Source organism: Manis javanica, chromosome 4, assembly GCF_040802235.1.
Source record: "Manis javanica isolate MJ-LG chromosome 4, MJ_LKY, whole genome shotgun sequence".
Lineage (NCBI taxonomy): Eukaryota > Metazoa > Chordata > Mammalia > Pholidota > Manidae > Manis > Manis javanica.
The window spans coordinates 177,687,184-177,706,466 of NC_133159.1; the positions used below are offsets into that span (position 1 = coordinate 177,687,184).

At 42.2% G+C, this 19,283-nt stretch overlaps 1 protein-coding gene across 2 annotated transcripts in view; it reads right to left on the reverse strand.

Annotated features, from left to right (window-relative positions):
- GRB2 (growth factor receptor bound protein 2) overlaps positions 1-14,970 on the reverse strand; it is a 62,687-nt gene extending 47,717 nt beyond the window's left edge. The window contains exons 1-3 of one of the 2 annotated variants that reach the window (XM_036997198.2): positions 14,818-14,951; positions 14,165-14,219; positions 7,689-7,902 (exon numbers count right to left, since the gene is read on the reverse strand). In XM_036997198.2, coding sequence (XP_036853093.1) covers positions 7,689-7,766 — 78 coding nt within the window. In that variant the 5' untranslated portion in view covers positions 7,767-7,902; positions 14,165-14,219; positions 14,818-14,951. Of the gene's footprint in view, positions 1-7,688; positions 7,903-14,164; positions 14,220-14,817 lie in introns of both variants that reach the window. The other variant, XM_036997197.2, reaches the window with a different exon arrangement.
- Positions 14,971-19,283: the final 4,313 nt, after the last annotated feature.

Consider the following 19,283-nt stretch of genomic DNA (forward strand, 5'->3'; position numbering starts at 1 on the left):
ACTCCACTCCTAGGAATTTACCTGAAGAAAACAAGATCCCAGATTCAAAAAGACATATGCACCCCTATGTTTATTGCAGCACTATTTACAATAGCCAAGATAGGGAAGCAACCTGAAAGTCCATCAGTAGATGAATGGATAAAGATGTGGTACATATACACAATGGAATATTATTCAGCCATAAGAAGAAAACAAATCCTACCATTTGCAACAACATGGATGGAGCTAAAGAGTATTATGCTCAGTGAAATAAGCCAAGCAGAGAAAGACAAGTACCAAATGGTTTCACTCATTTGTGGAGCATAACAACAAAGCAAAACTGAAGGAACAAAACAGCAGCAGACTCAGACTCCAAGGACTAGCAGTTACTAAAGGGAAGGGGGTGGGGAGGGATGGAGAACGGGATTAAGGGGCATTATGATTAACATACATAATGGAGGGGGGCACGGGGAAGGCAGTATAGCAGAGAGAAGTCAAGTAGTGATTCTATAGCATCTTACTACGCTGATGGACAGTGACTGCATGGGGTGTGGGGGGGACTTTATATGAGTCAATGTAGTGACCACAATGTTGCTCATGTGAAACCTTCATAAGATTGTTTATCAATGATACTGTAATAAAAAAATAAAAATAAAAAGTTGTTTGGGGGAAAATGCAGGTATTTTTGGTATTGAGACCAGAGAGAATGTCCTCCCACAGGTCGTCACCAGGACACTTACAGATAATAAAAGACTCCTTAATACACATGCTGTAAAACACAACAGTGAGATTTCCCCCAGGCTGTTGCTTCTAATATCTCTCTCAATGTTAGCCAACAGCATAGTCCCAAAGCTCCTTTCGGTTGCAGATGTCCACCGGAGAGAGGCCCGCAGTAGAATGACGTGTAGGTCTCTCTGCTTTCAGGTTTAATCCTGAGAGAGACCAGACTTCTAAGAATGGAGAAACTGCTGGTATGTCACACAATCCTCCATCAATAGTGTGCTTTTCAGCTGAGCTCCGGACAAAGTGTGAACAGTTCTGAGTTTGAGGTAATATCAGGACAAGGACATGGCCAGTTTTATGGGTAGAGCCAAGTGACTTAATAGTTACCTGAGCCTGGTGTTAGAATGACATCCTCTTACCATAGTTGTGCACCTGAATAATAATGAAACTGATGGCAGCTAGCATTATCTACTTAATGCTGGCCACCACTTTAAGCAACTAATATATTGTTCTTTTAATCCTCACTGCGGCTCTAGGAAGGTAGGTGCTATTCTCATTTTACAGACCGGAGAACCAAAGCTCCAAGCAAATTGCCCAAGATCCCAGCACCAGACAGGCCAGTAGCAGATCTAGGATTCCAAGGTGGGCCCAGCCCAAGTGCTGGCATGCATGTTGTTTACACAGTGCTAGAGGTCTCTCATTCCACATCCACAAGGAGGTGAAGCTGAGGGAGTATTTGCCAAAAGGACCAAGAGCTCCCCCAAAAAAGTTATTTTGAGTCACTTCTCAAAAGGTCTCTAAGTTTTATGACATTGAGCATAGCCACAGTGAACTTTAGCCTAAAGATTTGAAAACAGGTTAAACCTCAGCCATGGCTGGCTGTTCATGCCTGGCAGGTGAGCAAAGCAGGACTGTTGATAGCTTTTATTTCTGGTTTACTCATACCTGACAGTTAAGAGTGCACTGATGTATCATGGAGGAAGCACTGCAGTCGGACCTAAGATCAAACCCCAGCTCTGCCATTTACTGGATGCATGAACCTGAGCAGGTTATGTGACTTCTGAACCCATTTCTGCACACATAATATGGGGCTATCGAAGCCCCAATTAGAAGCAATGTATAACTTTGCGGCAGATAGTAAATAGTAGCTATTCAATGATGACTTCAACTACAATGGCTTACAAAGGTGAAACTGGAAGACCCCAACAATTGTGTTTCCTCTCATTTCTTTCTCCGATGACTGGTCTTCAGCCAGTTCCACCAAAGGAGTCCTGCATAGGAACTGAAAGCTCATTCTCAGCACCTTTTTAGAAACTGTCCATTCAGATAAAGAAGATGTGGTACATATACACAATGGAATATTATTCAGCCAGAAAACAAATCCTACCATTTGCAACAACATGGATGGAGCTAGAGGGTATTATGCTCAGTGAAATAAGTCAGGCAGAAAAACACAAGAATCAAATGATTTCACTCATCTCTGGAGTACAAGAACAAAGAAAAAAACTGAAGGAACAAAACAGCAACAGACTCACAGAACCCAAAGGGAAAGGGACTGGGGATGATGGGTGGGAAGGGAGTGATAAAGGGAAAAAAAGGGGGGCATTACTATTACTAGACATAATGGGGGGGCACAGGGAGGGCTATACAACACATAGAAGACAAGTAGTGATTTTATAGCATCTCACTACGCTGATGGACAGTGACTGTAATAGAGTATGTGGGGGGGACTTGGTGTTGGGGGGAGTCTAGTAAACATAATGTTCCTCATGTAATTTTAGATTAATGATATCAAAATAAAAAAATAATAATAAAAAATAAAGGGAGGGTTGAAACAAACTAAAGTGTAAAACAAAACACCTTAAAAAAAAAAAGAAACTATCCATTCAGGTGATCAGGGGAAAAATGAGTATAATGAAGGCAAACAAATTATTTGCTCTAAGAGAAATCAAACTAACTGTCCTTATTCCTACAGATTAAGTGCAGTATTTTGGGTTTAGTCAACAAGATTTATAAGAATTCTTATCAACAGGCAAGATCTACAAAGTACTCATACTAGGATTTTAAAATAGTGAAGAAAAAAATAAAACACCTGAAATGAGACCCCCCAAAGCAAAATGCAGAACTTACAGCTGTTGTGAAAACCATAAACAAATGAATCCTAGTTCAGATTTCTGGCTCTCAGGAATATACTTGCAGGGCATTCTTTTCTCGGTGACACAGGAGACATTCCAAGGCCTCTAGCTGACAGGCAGAAATCCCATTATTTTTGCTTTCGACATCTTTCAAACTACCCCCATCCTTCATTCCTCATCTCCAATACCAATGCAGGCACTTGTCTCACAGCCTGGCAACATCGTCTTCCAGGCTGGGACTCCAGGCTTGCCTCCTTGCAGTCCATCCATTATACATACAGAACACTAAAAACCTTCAGAGGCTTAAGAACAAGATCAAATTTTTACTGGGTTTTTCTTATTCTATCCTATCTTATTTTCCACTCGGTCACAGACTATCCCCTTATTTTGGCATTCCTGTCTCAAATACAAGCACAGCCCACCCACCCCCTTCCTCACCTGGCCCTGTCCTATGCATCTCATAAAGTCCAGTTCATGCCACACTTCCACCACACAGCTTTTTCTGACTTCAGCTCATGCAAATCTCTCCCCTTCCAAAACTCCTCTGGCAGTCACAGTAACACAGCTTTAGCATTCCATTCAAATACTAGTTCACTGCTGAGTACTAGTAGTTGTGATCTTAAATCATTTAACCTCTACGGGCCACCATTTCCTCATCTGAAAAATAATGTAAGTCTAAACTAAGAGATTTTAAAAGGGCTTTTCCTGTTCTAAAAATCCTCTAATTTTATATTCACATATTATCTATTCATGTTATTTTTATTTACATTATACTTATATTAACATATTAATCTCACATCTCTTATTTAGAATTCCTGAAGGGAGAAAGTACATCTTATATTTTCCTCCCCAACTCTCAAAGCAACTTATCCTTGATGTGGTTGAAGGAATGGTCGATAAATGTAACATGAAATTGAGTCACCAGTCCTGAGATAGAAGAACACTTCAATGATCCAAGAGTGAGCCCAAACCCTATTTCTAAAGCAGTTTAAGAAACTTGTAGAGGCAGTTAGTGCCAGACACAGTAGGAGACACCAAAGTAATCGATCCACTGCTCATTCTCTTCTAGAGCAAAAGGTCTGCCTCAACAGAAAACAAGAATCCACCCGAGAATGGACTGAGCACAGCTTTGAGAGCTCAAAATGGTCTCTTAATTCCTATGCCACACTGTTTGAAGTACGTGTACAGAAGCCTCTAAATGGCAGATGGATGCAACTTTTAGGAAAGCTCAGATGTTGTATATGCCCTGGTGCAGAGTATTCAGAGGCTGTGCTTGTGGAGAACCCGTGCGACTATCTCAAGTCTGCCGTACAACAGTGGGGAAATTTAGGTTCGTTTCAGTCATGCAAGGCCTGAAACCTACAATAGAAGAGCAATTCCTTCCATTTCTATGCCCCAGTGGCCTCCCCTCTCCTTCCCGCCCCAAGAAAAACACAAGCTTTTATAATAGGGAAAGTAACAAAGGCAGATATATCAAAGCATTCAGTTCTATTTCAGGCTTCCACTAAAGTGTTTTTACTTTCTCTCTTTTTTCAGGGCAGTACAAGTCAACATGTAAAAAGAAAATAAGGAAGTAGTCTGCTGGAGGACAGGAGTCAACACTAACCAAAAGGTAACCAGAAACTCCAAGATAGTGAGGATGTAATCCCTTCTGAACTCTAGTCAGGGGCAGAGGGCTAAGCCCCTTTCTATTTCATCATCTTCAAATAAAATGTATTCACTACCCATATGCACACACACCCCCATCAAGAGAGGGCAAACCTATCCCTATTTCAGTCAAGTTAAACTGGTCAATACTGAGACAGGGACCATAAATGTAGTCAGAGTAGGGTGAGGGTCTCCGGAGGGGGCAAGGCAGGATATTTGCAGCCAGAGCAATGTAACTACATGCAGGGAACCCCCCCTGCTAAAACTCTATGTTAAACATTGAGCTCTAGAATCATTCTTCAGTGAAATTAGTTAATGTTCCCCAGATAAAGAAGAGTAGCACATGTTTTATTATGCTAACCATTTATAATCACGTGTAAGGTTCTCTTTAGCATACTAAAAGGCCCAGGCCTCTGTGCTGTCTTTCTCCTTCAGATCTGATGAAGTGATTTTGCAAACTGGGCAACTAATTTAGCAAGTAAGCCCAGGCATAAACAACATAGTAAAAGGCAGGAAGGATTCCACCTTAAAGATAAGATTGCATTTTAATACCCAAGAAGTTAAGACGTTAGAAATTTCTTAACTTACTCTTTAGCAAAACAATACCTCAGCCCACCTTGGGGGCTGAGCAGGTGGCCTTGTTTCCTGTGCCCCCAGACCAAGATGCTGGTATCTCAGGGAGAAATCATCAGAGGAAGTTGCTTGTGTTAAATTAATTCTAAATATTCAGAGACCATTTAACAAGTCCACACCCCTAAGTCTTTTTCATGTTCTCAAAAAATCCTCAGCTGCCTATAAAACCCCCTAGACAACGCACCACTATGTACTCTCTTGTCCCCTCCTGGCGTGATCTGGGACTCTGTCCTTTCACTGCATCTCTAAATAAAAGCCTGTACCTTGGTCTCCTACCTTGACTGTGAAGCTCATTTTTCGGCTCCACAAACAAGAACCCCAGCATCAATACCACTGGTCCAGCCACTTCTAAATATGTTTGGCTCACAATTAACATCCTTAAGGGTTATCAAATCAAAGCTACTCAAATGAAGTCAATTACTCTATGAATAACCAGATGAAGAAAACACTACTTTTCAAGTAACACTCTTAAAACAAAGCAGCGTCCCTCCTCTTCACTCAGCTTTTTCACAGAATTATGAGACAAAGGGCAACTTGTATTATCACTTTTTTTTTGGAGTAAAGCCACAAGATTACTAACAAACAGCTAACAGTCACCATTCAAAAGCAATAACGACATTATGACTTCATATGCCAGTTATCTACCAAACTGGAAAGAACAAAATATATGTATTTTTGTCGCTCCTCAAAAAAAAATCTGAAAGTAAATGTGAGAACTGATTCACTCTCTCTCCCACCATAAAAATTTCTGGGGGAATATTAAACAGCATTTCTTCTTAATTACAGGACAGGAGAGAGGAGTTTTATACTTGTTCAAGAATTTATCAACTTAAACTGGACAACTTATGAAATGTTCATGGTCTAGGACAAACTTCAGTGATAGTAAACAGGGAAAGTTCTTATCTAAAAATAATCTTAAAAACAGCCCTCAATTTCCTAGTTTTTAAAAAATTTGTTGCATTAGTGCTAAATATGCAATGGGGTAAATTTGACAAAAAATATGAACTACCAGGCTTCCAGGTTTGTTTTTAGGGTAAAGCGTAATGGAGAAATATAAGCTTGTATTAAAAACAAGAAAAACTTTGGCCCCAAAGGGTTTTCATATAGGCCACAATGCTATCTGCTGAAAACAGTAATCACCAAATTACCTCTGTATAAAAATGATGCAGAGTAATTTAGTAGTCTAAGTTATGTTTGCTCTGATTTCTAGCTGAGAAAACAGAAACAACATACATGTCACTGCAACACCTAAGCTGGTTCTGTCTGCTTTCTGACAATTTATGCTGACTTTGAGAATACCCTCGAAAAGCCTGGTGTCACAAAAACAGCGCTGGAAAGAACACACACATAGGTCCTTCTCTCTCCTTACAGGATTCAATACCACCTTTGATGAAGTACAACCTACATTTCGAATACCAAGAAACTACCGAGAAGATAACTTTGGAGTAGAATTTTATGCCTTGGGCAATGAGAGCAAAATAGTAACTATCCATAGGCCTGCATAACTTAAACAAAAACAAAAAGAACCACTAGTCCTTTTATAAAGGATAATATTTCCACATTTCCGCTTTCTTCCTCTTTGTAAAACTAATAATTTCATTCAGGGGTAGTAAATACAGGGACAGCAAATCCCAACAAATCAGACTAAAGCTCAGAGGGGGGAAAAAGAGGTTAAAACTTGAGACACAGTGAATATGAGAACAAATTTCAGTTTTTCCTCATTTAGAGTTGACTCTCTACTTGATAACACCCACCCTTAGCAAAAATAAATTACATATCCAAAAGGGCAAGCTGCTCCAGTCAATTGGGTAAACAACATAATTAACATGTGCCAGGTGGAAAGTGAATTCTTATGTAGATAGTGGAGCTCAAAGTGAGCTGCAAACTGTAAAGCAACTTATTTAAAAATTGTCAGCAGGTTTCTTTTGTGCAATTAGAGTTTAATATAGGGTAATTGTTTCTCAAGTTTTTTTAGGAAAACAGAAATCTGACTTGCACAAGAGCAAGCTGAACCTTACTATTAAGAAATCCCTTAGTTTTCGCACAATTAAAAAAACTGAGATTCTTTAATGATTTTTTGCAGATACTTCCAACTACCTCTCTAAACTGGGAGAAATTAATTTCTAATCAACTAGGATCACATTTCATAACGCAAAAAAATCTTTGACTATGTAAAATAAGACTGAGTACTTCTACATAAATACTTCAAGTTCAGGTCTTTTAAAAAAATCCTCTAGTGTTTTATAAAACTCTATAACTAAATCTACTCCTACACTTCCTTACTACAATCACATTGCTTTGACTTTACTTCAGTTACCAATCAACAAGAAAACAAATACTCTAGGCATTCACACAAAGGCAGTTAAAGTCCACACACGACACCAAACCAACCCTCTCAAGTCATATTTAATATTCTACTCCGCAACCATCTCAGCTATCCAAACCATACACGGTGGTAAATGGTGAAGTGGGCAATGAAACAAGGATGAGCAAGGCTTCTTTGTGTGTTATCAGCAGAAGGTAGGTGAGTAGGAGAGGCCATCTCAGCATTTGCTTGGCATCAACACTTACCTTGAGGATGTCCCCCCTCTTGAAGCTCAGCTCGTCGTCTGCAGTAGCTTTGAAGTCATATTTGGCGATGGCTTCCATTCTGAGCGCTGCTCAGTGTCAGCAGCCTAAAGCAGGGGGAAGGGAGGCTTCCCTGCTGAAGCAACCCAGCGCTCTGGGATCAGGCTCGCCTCTCCTCTGGAACTCGCTCCTGCACTCCGGGACACACAATGCCACCCTGAATCAGAAGAGGGATGACTGAGCGAAGGGGCCGGAATCGAAGGCAGCCCCGCCCTGCCAATTGGCCTGCAGTCCCAGCCCCCACGCCCCCTGGTTCGGCCTGGCTCAGCCCTCCTCCCTCCCTTCCAGGCAAGATCTCCTTCTTCCTCTTCTCAGCTTCAGCCCCCAGGCAACTGACAGGCCTGCCGGCCAATGGCGACAGCTGCTTGAGCTATTCCAGAACACACTTCCTCTTCCTTCCCGCTGGTTGTGTGGGGTGTGCAGGAACCGGCTGGAGTCCCGCTCAGTCTCCGCCTTTCCTCCCTGATCCCTTGCTCTATCTTTTCCCGGTAGCAAAGGTAGCCCATTGGAGGAAAGGCTTCATCCTGGGGATGGCACCCTACTTTTCTCAGTTAAATAGGCCTATCTCCCTGCCAACCTTTCTCATTTCTGAAAATGTTGGGACCCCAATCCACAGTCAAAAAAGCAAGCAAATGCAGGACTTGGTCCTTAGCTGCTTTAATGTTCTCAGAAACTAAACCTTGGTCTGCTCCTAGGAAAGTGGGAGAAGGTGAACCTAGGAACTACTTTTTTTAATTTAGTTTGCTACCTGAGCACAGGCACTCTCCTGCCACTTCCCAACTGCGATTCACAGGCTCCGGTAACCAGAGAAAAGAGACCCAGTTCAAAGCCTTTTGCTGGTGGAAACCTGCTCTTGCATAAGGCTCCCTTCCCTCCCCTCTGAAGACCCACAAGACTTTGAGTTCCCCAAGAGCCCTTGAAATAGATGTCCAAAGCTCATTATTCCAGAATTAGCTCTGCATTCTAACTAGCAGAAGGAGCTAGTTAGAGCACGTGAAAGAATCTTTTTCAGAATCTGAGCTGCCAGATAATCTCACCTAGGAAACGTGCAGGGAGAGGGTGCCAGAAAGTCAAGTCTCTGACACAGTTACCCTGAGAACAACTGCTTTTCTCAGAGCCAGAGGAGCACAAAACTGAACCAAATTGCACTCTGCAGGTAAATATTCTGTAATAATCGTTCCTTTGGTAACATACTAGACAATGGACAGTGGGTAGTACAATCACTGCTGCAGTAAAGAGTCTGCAGCCGTGAATCTGGGACACAACCAAAACCTCTGTGTACTGAAAGAAAAATAAAGCCCCACTACTCTGATCAGTCAGTTTTCTTACAGGCTGAATAAAAGCAGAAAACAACGCTTACACTGACAGAATGGGGACAGAGTATTTATAGTGACATCTTCCTTGGATAATTACTCCAGCAGAGAACTCATCTAAGGGGCACGAGAAATTGTTCTTTTTCTATTCGAAAGTTAACAACTGGGACACTAACCAAGCACAGCTAAACCTAAACAGTAGGCCAGCTAGGAGGATGGAAGATTAGAGGGAGGCGAGTATTGCCCAGGAGGAAAGAAATCACCTGATAATACAAAGTCCTTCAAATTCTGAAAGCCAAATATTCTACAACAGGTAAACTAATAAACCTAAACAATGTTTATTCTCTCAGCACATAACTGGGATAGCTTATGTGCTGCTGAGTCTAAGAGGGGAAAGTAAAGATTAAGAGTTCTACCGAATATAAAATTATACAAAGATTAGTCTCAGTATTTTTTTGTGTGTGTGTGTGTCCTTCAACACTCTACTCATATTCTATTTTTTTATCAAACAATGCATGCATGTAACTTTAAAAGTCAGCATATTAAAAGGCTTATGAGTGACTGTGAAGGGGTATGAGGGACTTGGTGAAGGGGAGCCTAGTAAACATAATGTTCTTCATGTAATTAATTGTAGATTAATGGTACCAAAATTAAAAAAAAAAGAGAGTGACACTAACATTCAAGATAGCAAAGCATGGGGCAAAGAACATTCCTAAGACATTAGGTGCTTCAAAAAAAAAAAAAATAGGCTAATGAAAAAGCAGTTCCCTACGCCAACACCCACAAGCAATCACCCTCAATTCCATTTTTAGCTTTCTCTTTACATTTCTAAATAATACCCCTCAACTGCTGTTTAATTTATTCCAACCATCATCTTTATGTGAAAGACGAGGACCTAGCTATTCCACCCCTGCAAGTTCCACTTGCCCCACCCCAGTAGTATCACATATTCTGGTTTAAGCAGTAGCATTACATTATGAAATATTGTTCACTAATGACTTAAATAATGTATTACAACCAACCTTCCTTTCTAGTATAATCCTTCAATTTTTCCCAACATTAATAACTGCTCTTCCTTTTTTGACTACTCTCCAATATGTATGTCTATTTTTAATTTGTTACAAATGCTTTAAAATCTCTGCTATATGCTTATCGACATTTTCCATACCCCAACCTGACCATTTAATTGGTATCCAGGTCTGATTACTGGAAGTATGTATCAATGATGGGAAACTGAAGAATAATTGATCAGATCTAAAAAAAAGTTTCATTTTAAAAAACAAATCACACCCCAAAGCATACCATCAAAGTACTGTGGAGTAACAGCATAAACGTCTAGAACATTCAGGATTTCAGACAACTGCAGAGTAACCAAACAGTCCTAACAGAAAAAACAAGACCATTCTCAACATGTTTTCCTGCCTTTACTTATCTACCACAGGTTTCCCAGAGAAAGCTTAAACAGACTAATACTCTTGAAAATCATGTTTCAATCAACTATTGCTTTGTGTGATATAATTTGATAGAAATGAGCACCTAGCACAATAATACTTCTGTGGCTGTGCCAAACAGAAATTAGCATCTCACGGAAAAAAGTCTGAAGAAATCAGCTTAGTAGTCTATCCACAGAAAGGCACACACAGGATAAATGAATTCAAAAGGGTGTTTCAATAAAGACAAAAAAATTCTATCACATACACAACACTAATTACAAAGAGGAAGAAAACTGAAAGTGGACACAATGTATAATGATTTTTAAAAGAACAGATGTTGCTGTTCATTTTTCAGGAAAATGGGTTGGGAGTACACCCTGAAGCCTAAGGAGACTATGTCTAAACTGTTACCACACACGCCTGTGCAGCCCATCACACAGCAAATTTAAAGAAGGCCAGTGCAGCCTGAGCTGTTCACTTCAAGCAATATGCATTTTGTATGCTAAAATGCAGTCTCCTAAAGGTTTTCACTGGATTTTATTTTCTTTCTTCCATTTAATTCTCTTCTTAAATAAGAAACACTGGGCCAGTATAGCTTAGTGCTGTCTGCAAGGTTTCTAAAAGCATTCAAGTAAAACCTTCATGCTTACCAGCTATAATTTTGGCCAAACCTTTTAAATAAGCCCGTTTTCTCATCTACAAAATGGGGACAATTTCACATACATAACATACATGAAGTGCTTTGGACAGAACTCAACATTAAACCACTCAAAATAAGTTAAAATGTTCTCAACTTAAGATGTTCAACTTAATGGCTAAAAATTACAAATTAAAACAATGAGATTTCTTTTAGTAACTGACAAAAATTTTTAAAGATTGATAACATTAAGTCTCTGCAACACTGGGTAAAGGGGCTCTCGGACTCTTATACAATGGTTCATTCATTCAATGTTTGGGGCAGCTACTATATTTTGACAATGTGCTTGGTACTGGATTATAACAAAAGCATCAGAGCCCACACTCCAGAAGGGAATAATTAGTTCAATCTTTTTGGGGAGTAATTTTGTAGAATCCACTGACAATTTAAAAATACATACCCTTGAACAAGCAATTCCACTTCCTAGATTTACTTCTCTGACATAGTGACAAATACCATGTGCAAAATGATCAACATCCATGAGCACATCTATGAAATATCTTTCTATATATGTACCAAGATATATTATCAAGTTAAACTACAGAAAAATTATAGTTTTCCCATTTCTGTGTAGCCAAATAATATATATCAGGTTATGCTAAAGCAGAAGTTCAAAAGGTTAATGATATAGTTATCTCTAAGAGGGAGATTACAGAATATTTTTACTTACTGCACCATATACAACTTTATTTTCACTGTTTTTATTTTAAGCATGTATTAGTAGTTAGAAAAACTTTTGTAGCTAGAAAAAAAACCCCAAATATTACTGAAGCTCTGGAGTTAGACCTGGATTCAACTATCACTTTACCACTTACTAATTGGGTGGATGACACTGGAGAAATAATTTTATATTCTCAAATCCCAAGTATGCCTCAGCTGGAAAAATGGGAATAACATCATCTACCTTATAAAAAAAGAAATATACCTGAAAAGCCCCTTAGCAGTCTCTAGCATAAAGTGCTAAGAGGTGTGATTAGCATCATCAGTCTCTTTTCAAGTGTAGGTTCACAGTAAGGCTAGAGCTTCTATCTACATGCAGACTCAGAAGAACTTTCTGGCAGGGAAATTAACATTCCTATTAACTATAAACTTAAAAATTAAACTGCTCCACATCACAATCCTAACAATGCTCAAATATGCACACATATAAAAATTAATCATGTCTCGCATCACTATTCTAATAGTTCTTAAATATTTAATCTATATATACCTGAAGTGTAATTAACTCCAGTAATTTAAAGCCACACTCCAGTCTCATTATTTTATGGCTGCTATCTGTAACAACAGTTTTGGTCCTTGGACCAGCTGCACCAAAATCACCCCACTCAAAGAATGATGCACTGTGGGGTACCTTCTGGAGTTCTGCAAGGTAGTGAGTGGCCTTACGTCCAGAATCTAATTGTAAGTAATATTTACAATTAATTCTTATGCATGCCAAATTTTAAGAACCACCGCTGTACTATAAGAGTGCCTTCAGCAGATTTTAAGCATTGCATTCCAGACAGTGCATTACAATGTCTCTGCATAAAATGAAAATGCATAGTGACATGGTACAACTGTGAAAAAGCCAACTTCGACAAATAAAACCAAAGACTCTCAATGGGCACTCAGTAGTGCCAGAAAGTTCTCCTGAATTAAGCAACTATTAATTTCTCTCAAGAGAGCATGGTGGTTTTCTGTTACTTCATTTCCTCAAAAATTATTACTCTTCTGCTCTCAGTAACAATCAGAACTGCTACAGCACAACATAACAGGAATTACTGAGAAAAATCTCTTAAGTATCATCAAACTAGTTGTATTTAAAACCTAGTAATCCCTCAAATCTGAATACACTTGCTGAGGAAGTAAACTGCTTCAAGCACGTAAATGCTTGCTTTCAGCATCAAAGCAAGCGGATTACAAGAATTAACTTTTTAAAAATTTCGGGACTCAGAAAATTCTCAACATGGCAAGAGGCAACAGAAAAAAGCATTTCTTCCTGTCCAAAATACAAAACAAAAACAAAGGCAGCTGATTTTAACAGATGCAGGAAAAGATGCCCGATTTTTAAAAGTCTGGTAAAGAATAAATTAGTACTATTCTAATGAGCAAGCTTCAATTCACCAGTGGACTAAATAAATTCTATTCGTTATCTTGATTCTATTGTAATATAGGTCTGTGGTTGGTTCTACATAAACCGCCCCACACCAAAAGCCAAAAAGTAGTCATACAAGCCCCAAATTTCCCCAAACTTCCTTAGTAATATAAAGGAAACATAAGAAGAACGTAAGCAGGCACAAAGCATGATCCTGAAGTGAAGAAAACAACTAACACAAGTAACACTAGCACGCTACACTTGTGACCTAAGGGGCAGTATTGATTACTTACGGATGAATTCAATCCTTTGAGCCTCCCAGTTCCCAGGGGGAGAATTTAAGTCTCGCATGGCTCTCTGGCAACTCTTCTGGCTGACTGACGGAACACAACTGGACGCTTACAAGTAAAGGATAAAGCAGGAAAGGGTATCTTCCCGGGAGGAAAAAACGGAGACTTAAAATGGGGGAGAAAACAAATTGCGGCAAACAGCACAAACCTTGAAAAATTATGCCAGAGAGGAGACAATAAGGAGGAAGGGGAAGTAGATTAGAAAAAAAAGAGGGGGAGGGGGCAAATGACTTGCATCACACAAGCATTTAGCGTCCGCAGTGGAATGGATAGTAGGCAGAAAAAGGCAACGACTGGAGAAGTACGAAGTGGAAGAAGGACACGAAAGCCAGTGAGACTAATGCTGATTTCTCTCGTGCGTCTTTCAGACTCTTTTCTGAGTCAACAGTAATAAAAGCTAGACCTCGAGTGCACTTCAGCTCCTCTGCAAACTACTCTCACAGCATCTGAAGCCAGCCGAGAATAACTCCCCGAACAAGCTGTTAACTCAAATGGCTTACAATCACATACATGAACAGCGTTGTAAATAAAAAATACCACTGCTTCTCTCACCTCACTCACTGAAAGCTTTTCCTAAGAGCATTCCAACCAATTGCTGCTCATTTTTCTTCACAAATAATTTTCAGAAAGCAGTTGGGAAAAAAAAAGCGGTATTAGTAAAAGGATCTCCACGGCCTCCGAAAGCAAACCTTCCAACTCAAGGTATTAATGGGGTCCGGCGGTTCCCTCCCAAAATTCCCTCTTCTGGAACCCCAAATGCCAAGAGATGGTGACGTGGTGACCGCTGAGGTCGAAGGAGCATCAATCCCCACCTCGGCAACCAGCTGCGAATCCCCCGCCTCCCGGGCCAAGTCAGACTGACTCAGAGTGAGTACGTTGTGCTCTCGGGCTTCTCTAGGGCCCCTCTGGGAAACCATCGTGAAGACATGAAATTTAATTAGGAGCCCCCGGCCCCTTGCTCCGGAGTCCGGGCTCTGCCCCAGCCAAAGGCCGAGGAAGGACGGTCCCCAGGAAGGAAGCGCCCCAAAAGGGGAAACGTGGAGCCCGGAGCCCCGGGGGTTCCGCTCCCCGCCCCAGGCCTTGCCGCCCTGAGCCCCAGGCCCGGCGTCCCTCAGCAGGCTGGGCCCGGTACCCCGGCCGCCTCCCGCTGCGGAGCGGGGACGAAGACGCACTAGAGCACCGCCGTCGCCGCCGGCCGTACTCACCGTGGCGCAGCTGCTCCGCTCTGCGCCCGGCCCGCCCCTTCGCAGCACTGCGAGCGGCCGCCGACCCCGCTGCTGCTTCCCGAGGGCAGCGCCTATTCCGGCCGCCGACACCAACAGTCTTCGTCGCCGCCGCCGCCGCCCGGTCACCGAAACAGTACAGCCGCCTCGCTTCCGCTCTTCGTCGGAGTCCCGCGAGAACTTCCCCGTATGGCCCCGCCCCGGTCTGCCCCCACGAGACTTCCCCCAGCGGAAAAGGCCTAGAGCGCAGGCGCTCCCCTTCGGCCGGGTACCCACAGGTAGAGCGCGCCTGGTTGCCAGGGCGCGTGCGCTGACTGCTCCGCAGCAGGTGGCACCGGCATGGCTCCGCCCCCGGTCTCTGTAACCCTCTCGGTGCTAGAGCGGACAAATTACAACTCAGCCCCGAAGAAGCAACTCCTATCCACACCTAATCACTCCCATTCCCCTTCCAAGCCCTGGCCGTTGGGGGCGGAGATCCCACCAGCATGAAACACTCCAAATAGAGGACCAGGTTTTGAAATTTTTGAGAATCCGGTCCAAACAAAGTCTGCAGTGTTAGATGAATTAACAAAATTTCTTCGCTCGTTGACTGAATCAAGTGCCTAAAATATGCTAAGCACTGTGCTAGGTATAGAGGGTGCAACGAAGACGAGAATCCTACCTTCCTGGAATTCACGATCTAGAGGAGGTGAAGAAAAGAAAACAAATATTGCTCTAAGTACGGTTAGAATTATTTGGGGAATGCTGAGGAAACTAAAAGGATGGGGAGGCAGAGGTCGCTACTCTGCCCATCTCAGACAAGCCTTCCAGGGCTGCGAAGGTGATGCGGTGATGCCTGAGCTGAGTCTTGGAGGACGAGTAGGAGTTCGCCAGGCAGAGCAGCCCAGCAAGGGCATTCCAGGCGAAGGGCAAAAGCAAGCAAGGACAAAGGAACGCAGGCGTAAATCGTGTTGTACGCAATGCTTAGCAGTTCCATTCGCTTAGGGAGGCAAGTGAGCGCCGGGCACTGGCAGAAGGTGAGGCTTGGAGAAGTAATTCCCATTTTTCAGTCCCAAAGTTATTCTCAATTGAAGGAGATAACAGAACTCATCTAACGGTAATGTGTGCTCCGGATGCTAACAAAATAGCGTTGAGATGAGAATAAACAAACATCTAATTCTGTAGAGAAAACAAGCTCAGTGAAATAAGGAAAATAAATTGTTCTTTCAAATATTTATTGACCATCATCTGCATGCAAGGCGCTATGCAGGGTACTAGAGGAACCCAACAGAAGTCTCTGCTTTCCACAGTTTGTGATCTAAAGGGGAGAGAGCTGCATAGTCTGTAAGCCAAAACAGTGGGCCGCAAGTGCCACTGAACTATGTATAGGATTGCAGAGGAGGGAATCAGTACTCGGTACTCAGGTAAGCAGGGAGGACTTCGTGATTGAACTGCAACGTGAAAGCAGGGAGGAAAGAGTGACTGCATCAGCTGATATTTCAGATTGGCCACAATTTAGGATTTAGAGGGAGCAGTAATGAGAGACAAGCCAAGATATTTGACTTGGGTTTCATTGTCAAATGATGTGCAACTTCGCAAGGTTTTTGAGCAGAGATGTCTGATAGGAGGTGAAAATAACAAGGACTATCTATTTACCACCAGATGTGTACTAAAGTCAGTGTTTCTACAGGGTGGATAATATCCTCCATTTTATAGACTCAGAAACTGAGGTTTAGAGTAACTCACAGAAACCCAAGTATAGTAGACCCAAGATTTGAACCTGGGTCTGTCTTGTTCTAAATCCCTTATTTTTTCCCACTATGATACTTTGTCCTTGAATGGTGGCCAGAAAAAAAATAGAAACGAAAGGGAAGGGTTTAGTTGCTGAGCAGAGAGGAGGGGGCAGTGGGGTAAGAGTTGCATTTCTTTGTTTTGAGTGGGGAGAACAACAGAGAAATTTGCCAGGAAGAGGAGTAGCTGACTGGGCAGGAGGGGGGAGTATGTCAGGGCTGTTCAGGGAAAGGGTAGGGAAGGAGATGATGATGCCACAGTTTGGGAAATACAGAGTTCCTATTTTCAAGAGACATGCAAGTGGAAATCTCCAGCATGCTGTTGAAAAGTTCAATGCATTCATGCATTCTCTCCACAGCACTGATAGCATCTAAGCTTCAGAGAGCGGGACTCATCATAGAGCTTGCAGCCTCAGGTAGAGACATACCCCTGGGAATATGACACTCGCAATACTGGTAGCTTTGGGAGCACACAGCAGGGGACCTGACTAGTCCAGGATCAGGGAAGGCTGAGGAGGGAGATTTAAGCAGAGACCGTGGTTAGCATGGGAGAAAAAGAGTGTTCCAGGAGAGGGTCCAGCATATGCAAAGGCCAGACAGTATAAGAGAATGCAAGGAAGCCATTTTGGCTGCAATGAAGAAGAATGTGGCATGTGGGGGAAGCATTTGCAAAGGCTCATTCAGGGCTTTTTCAGTGCTAAAAACTAGGGACTTGATTCTATGGCATACAGAAGCAGGGGTGATCATGGTCAGATTTTCATCTTCAAAATACTTTATCACTCTGGCTACAGAGTGGAAAATCATTCAGAACTAAGATATTTATCACCCACAAGATAAAGTCTCAAGTCCTTTGCAAGACTTCTATGGATCTGGACCCTGCCTGCCAGCCCCACCCTGTCAGTCACCAGCCCACACACACTCCACCAATACTAAACCGCTGTGGTTCCCGTAAAGCCATGATCTTTTGAGTGTCCATATCTTTGCACATGCAGTTTCCTCTGCTCAGCTGGCCTTCTTCCCTTTCTTTAAGCCCCCAAGTCAGTTTTGGTGTTTCTTCCTCAAAATTCCCACTATACCCCCAATCTCATTTGTGGCATTGTGGTCATTCACCCCCACCCTGCCCCAAACTCTACAGGCTGCCAAACAGGACCACACCTTTTCACATTTGTAATCCCAGCACAGTGAATACAGCGAATAAATGGGTAGATAGATGGATATAAATCAACAGCTGCCTACAGATAGATGTGGCTGCTTTTCGGTTCAATGTGATACTTGAAGTTAAGGAAGTGGGTGAGATCGCAAAAGAGACTAGATATCTAAAAGAACAAAAAAAATGCACTTCCTTTTAAATGCAACATTGATAAAACAGACTCTGAATATGTCTATGTAAAAATATATGCATATAGACCAAATATGGACGGGAACATTTTTAAAAAAAAACTGTGTTGAAATGAAGCAATTGTTGGTGACTTAAAAAAAACAACACTTTTACATGTATTACATTGTCTTTGCGATAAAAATTATTTTCTACAGACACGGTCTCAGGAACTTGAGCGAACTCAGCTCAAGATCATTCCAGGCAGAGAGAAAAACCACACTAGGGGCAGTAGCATTTTGAACGTGTGTGTGGTTTATGCTAAATAGTAAGTAAGTTAAGTGTGTGGTTTATGCTAAAAAGAGTAAGAGGCAAGCTGGGAAATGAAAAGTCACGCCCTTGTATGAAAACTTGTAACTGCAGCAAAACTTACTAATTACAAACTGGCTACCTCAGTCACTTCGGAATGAAATTAATTACCAAAAAGTCTTTTCGGTTGGGGTTTGCAGTTAATTGTCGTCGCAAAGCGTTTGTCTCTTAGCTTTCTGTGAGTTGTGGTGCTGCCACCTAGTGGTAAAATCCGGACATTGCCCGGGCGTTTACAGCCCTGAACCTTGAAAGCTGAAAGGAAATAGGTCTAACATGATGCCCTGAACCCATCTCAGGCATATCCCTGGAGCCCACATTTCCGAGCTTCTCTTTAGAGGGAAAGAACCAAACAGCCAGTGACAACCTAAACTTGGTCGCTGAAATTCTACTCCCTGCTCAATTGATCTTGGAAGTTCTCATTTTACAATTTCCTTTGCTCAAGTTGTGAGCCAAGGCTGCAGACACCTCTCAGGCTTTCAGGGCAGCCTCTGATGCTGAGCCTACCAGTGGGATACCAAGTCCTGTGACTACCTTTCCTCCACCTCCTTCCTCCATTTCCATCCTCTGACCTGGTCCAGACCACCATTCTTCCTGGGGGCTGCTCTGGCCTGTTCACTTATCCTCCTAACCCCTTCCAAGTCATTATCTATGCTGCAGCCAGAGTGGCTTTCTAAAATACAAATTGAATCAGGGGGTTCACAGATAAGATCCAAAGTCAGCATGTGGCCCTCTGTGGCTGGCCCCTGCTAACAGCCCCAGCCGCCCCCACCACTCAGCCAGGTCTCTCTGAACTCTTCTGTCTCCACTCTTCTGAATGACTTGCAGCTTCCTGGCTAAGCCTGCAATTCTCTTGCTTCCAAGTTTTTGTGCATACTGCTCCCTTGGGCTAGAATGGAAAGCCTCCTCTCCCTGCCTTCCCCATCAGCACTCAGAGCTTGTCAGCCCTTCAATACTCAATTCAGGTGCCACCTCCACCAAGAAGCCTCTCGTGATGC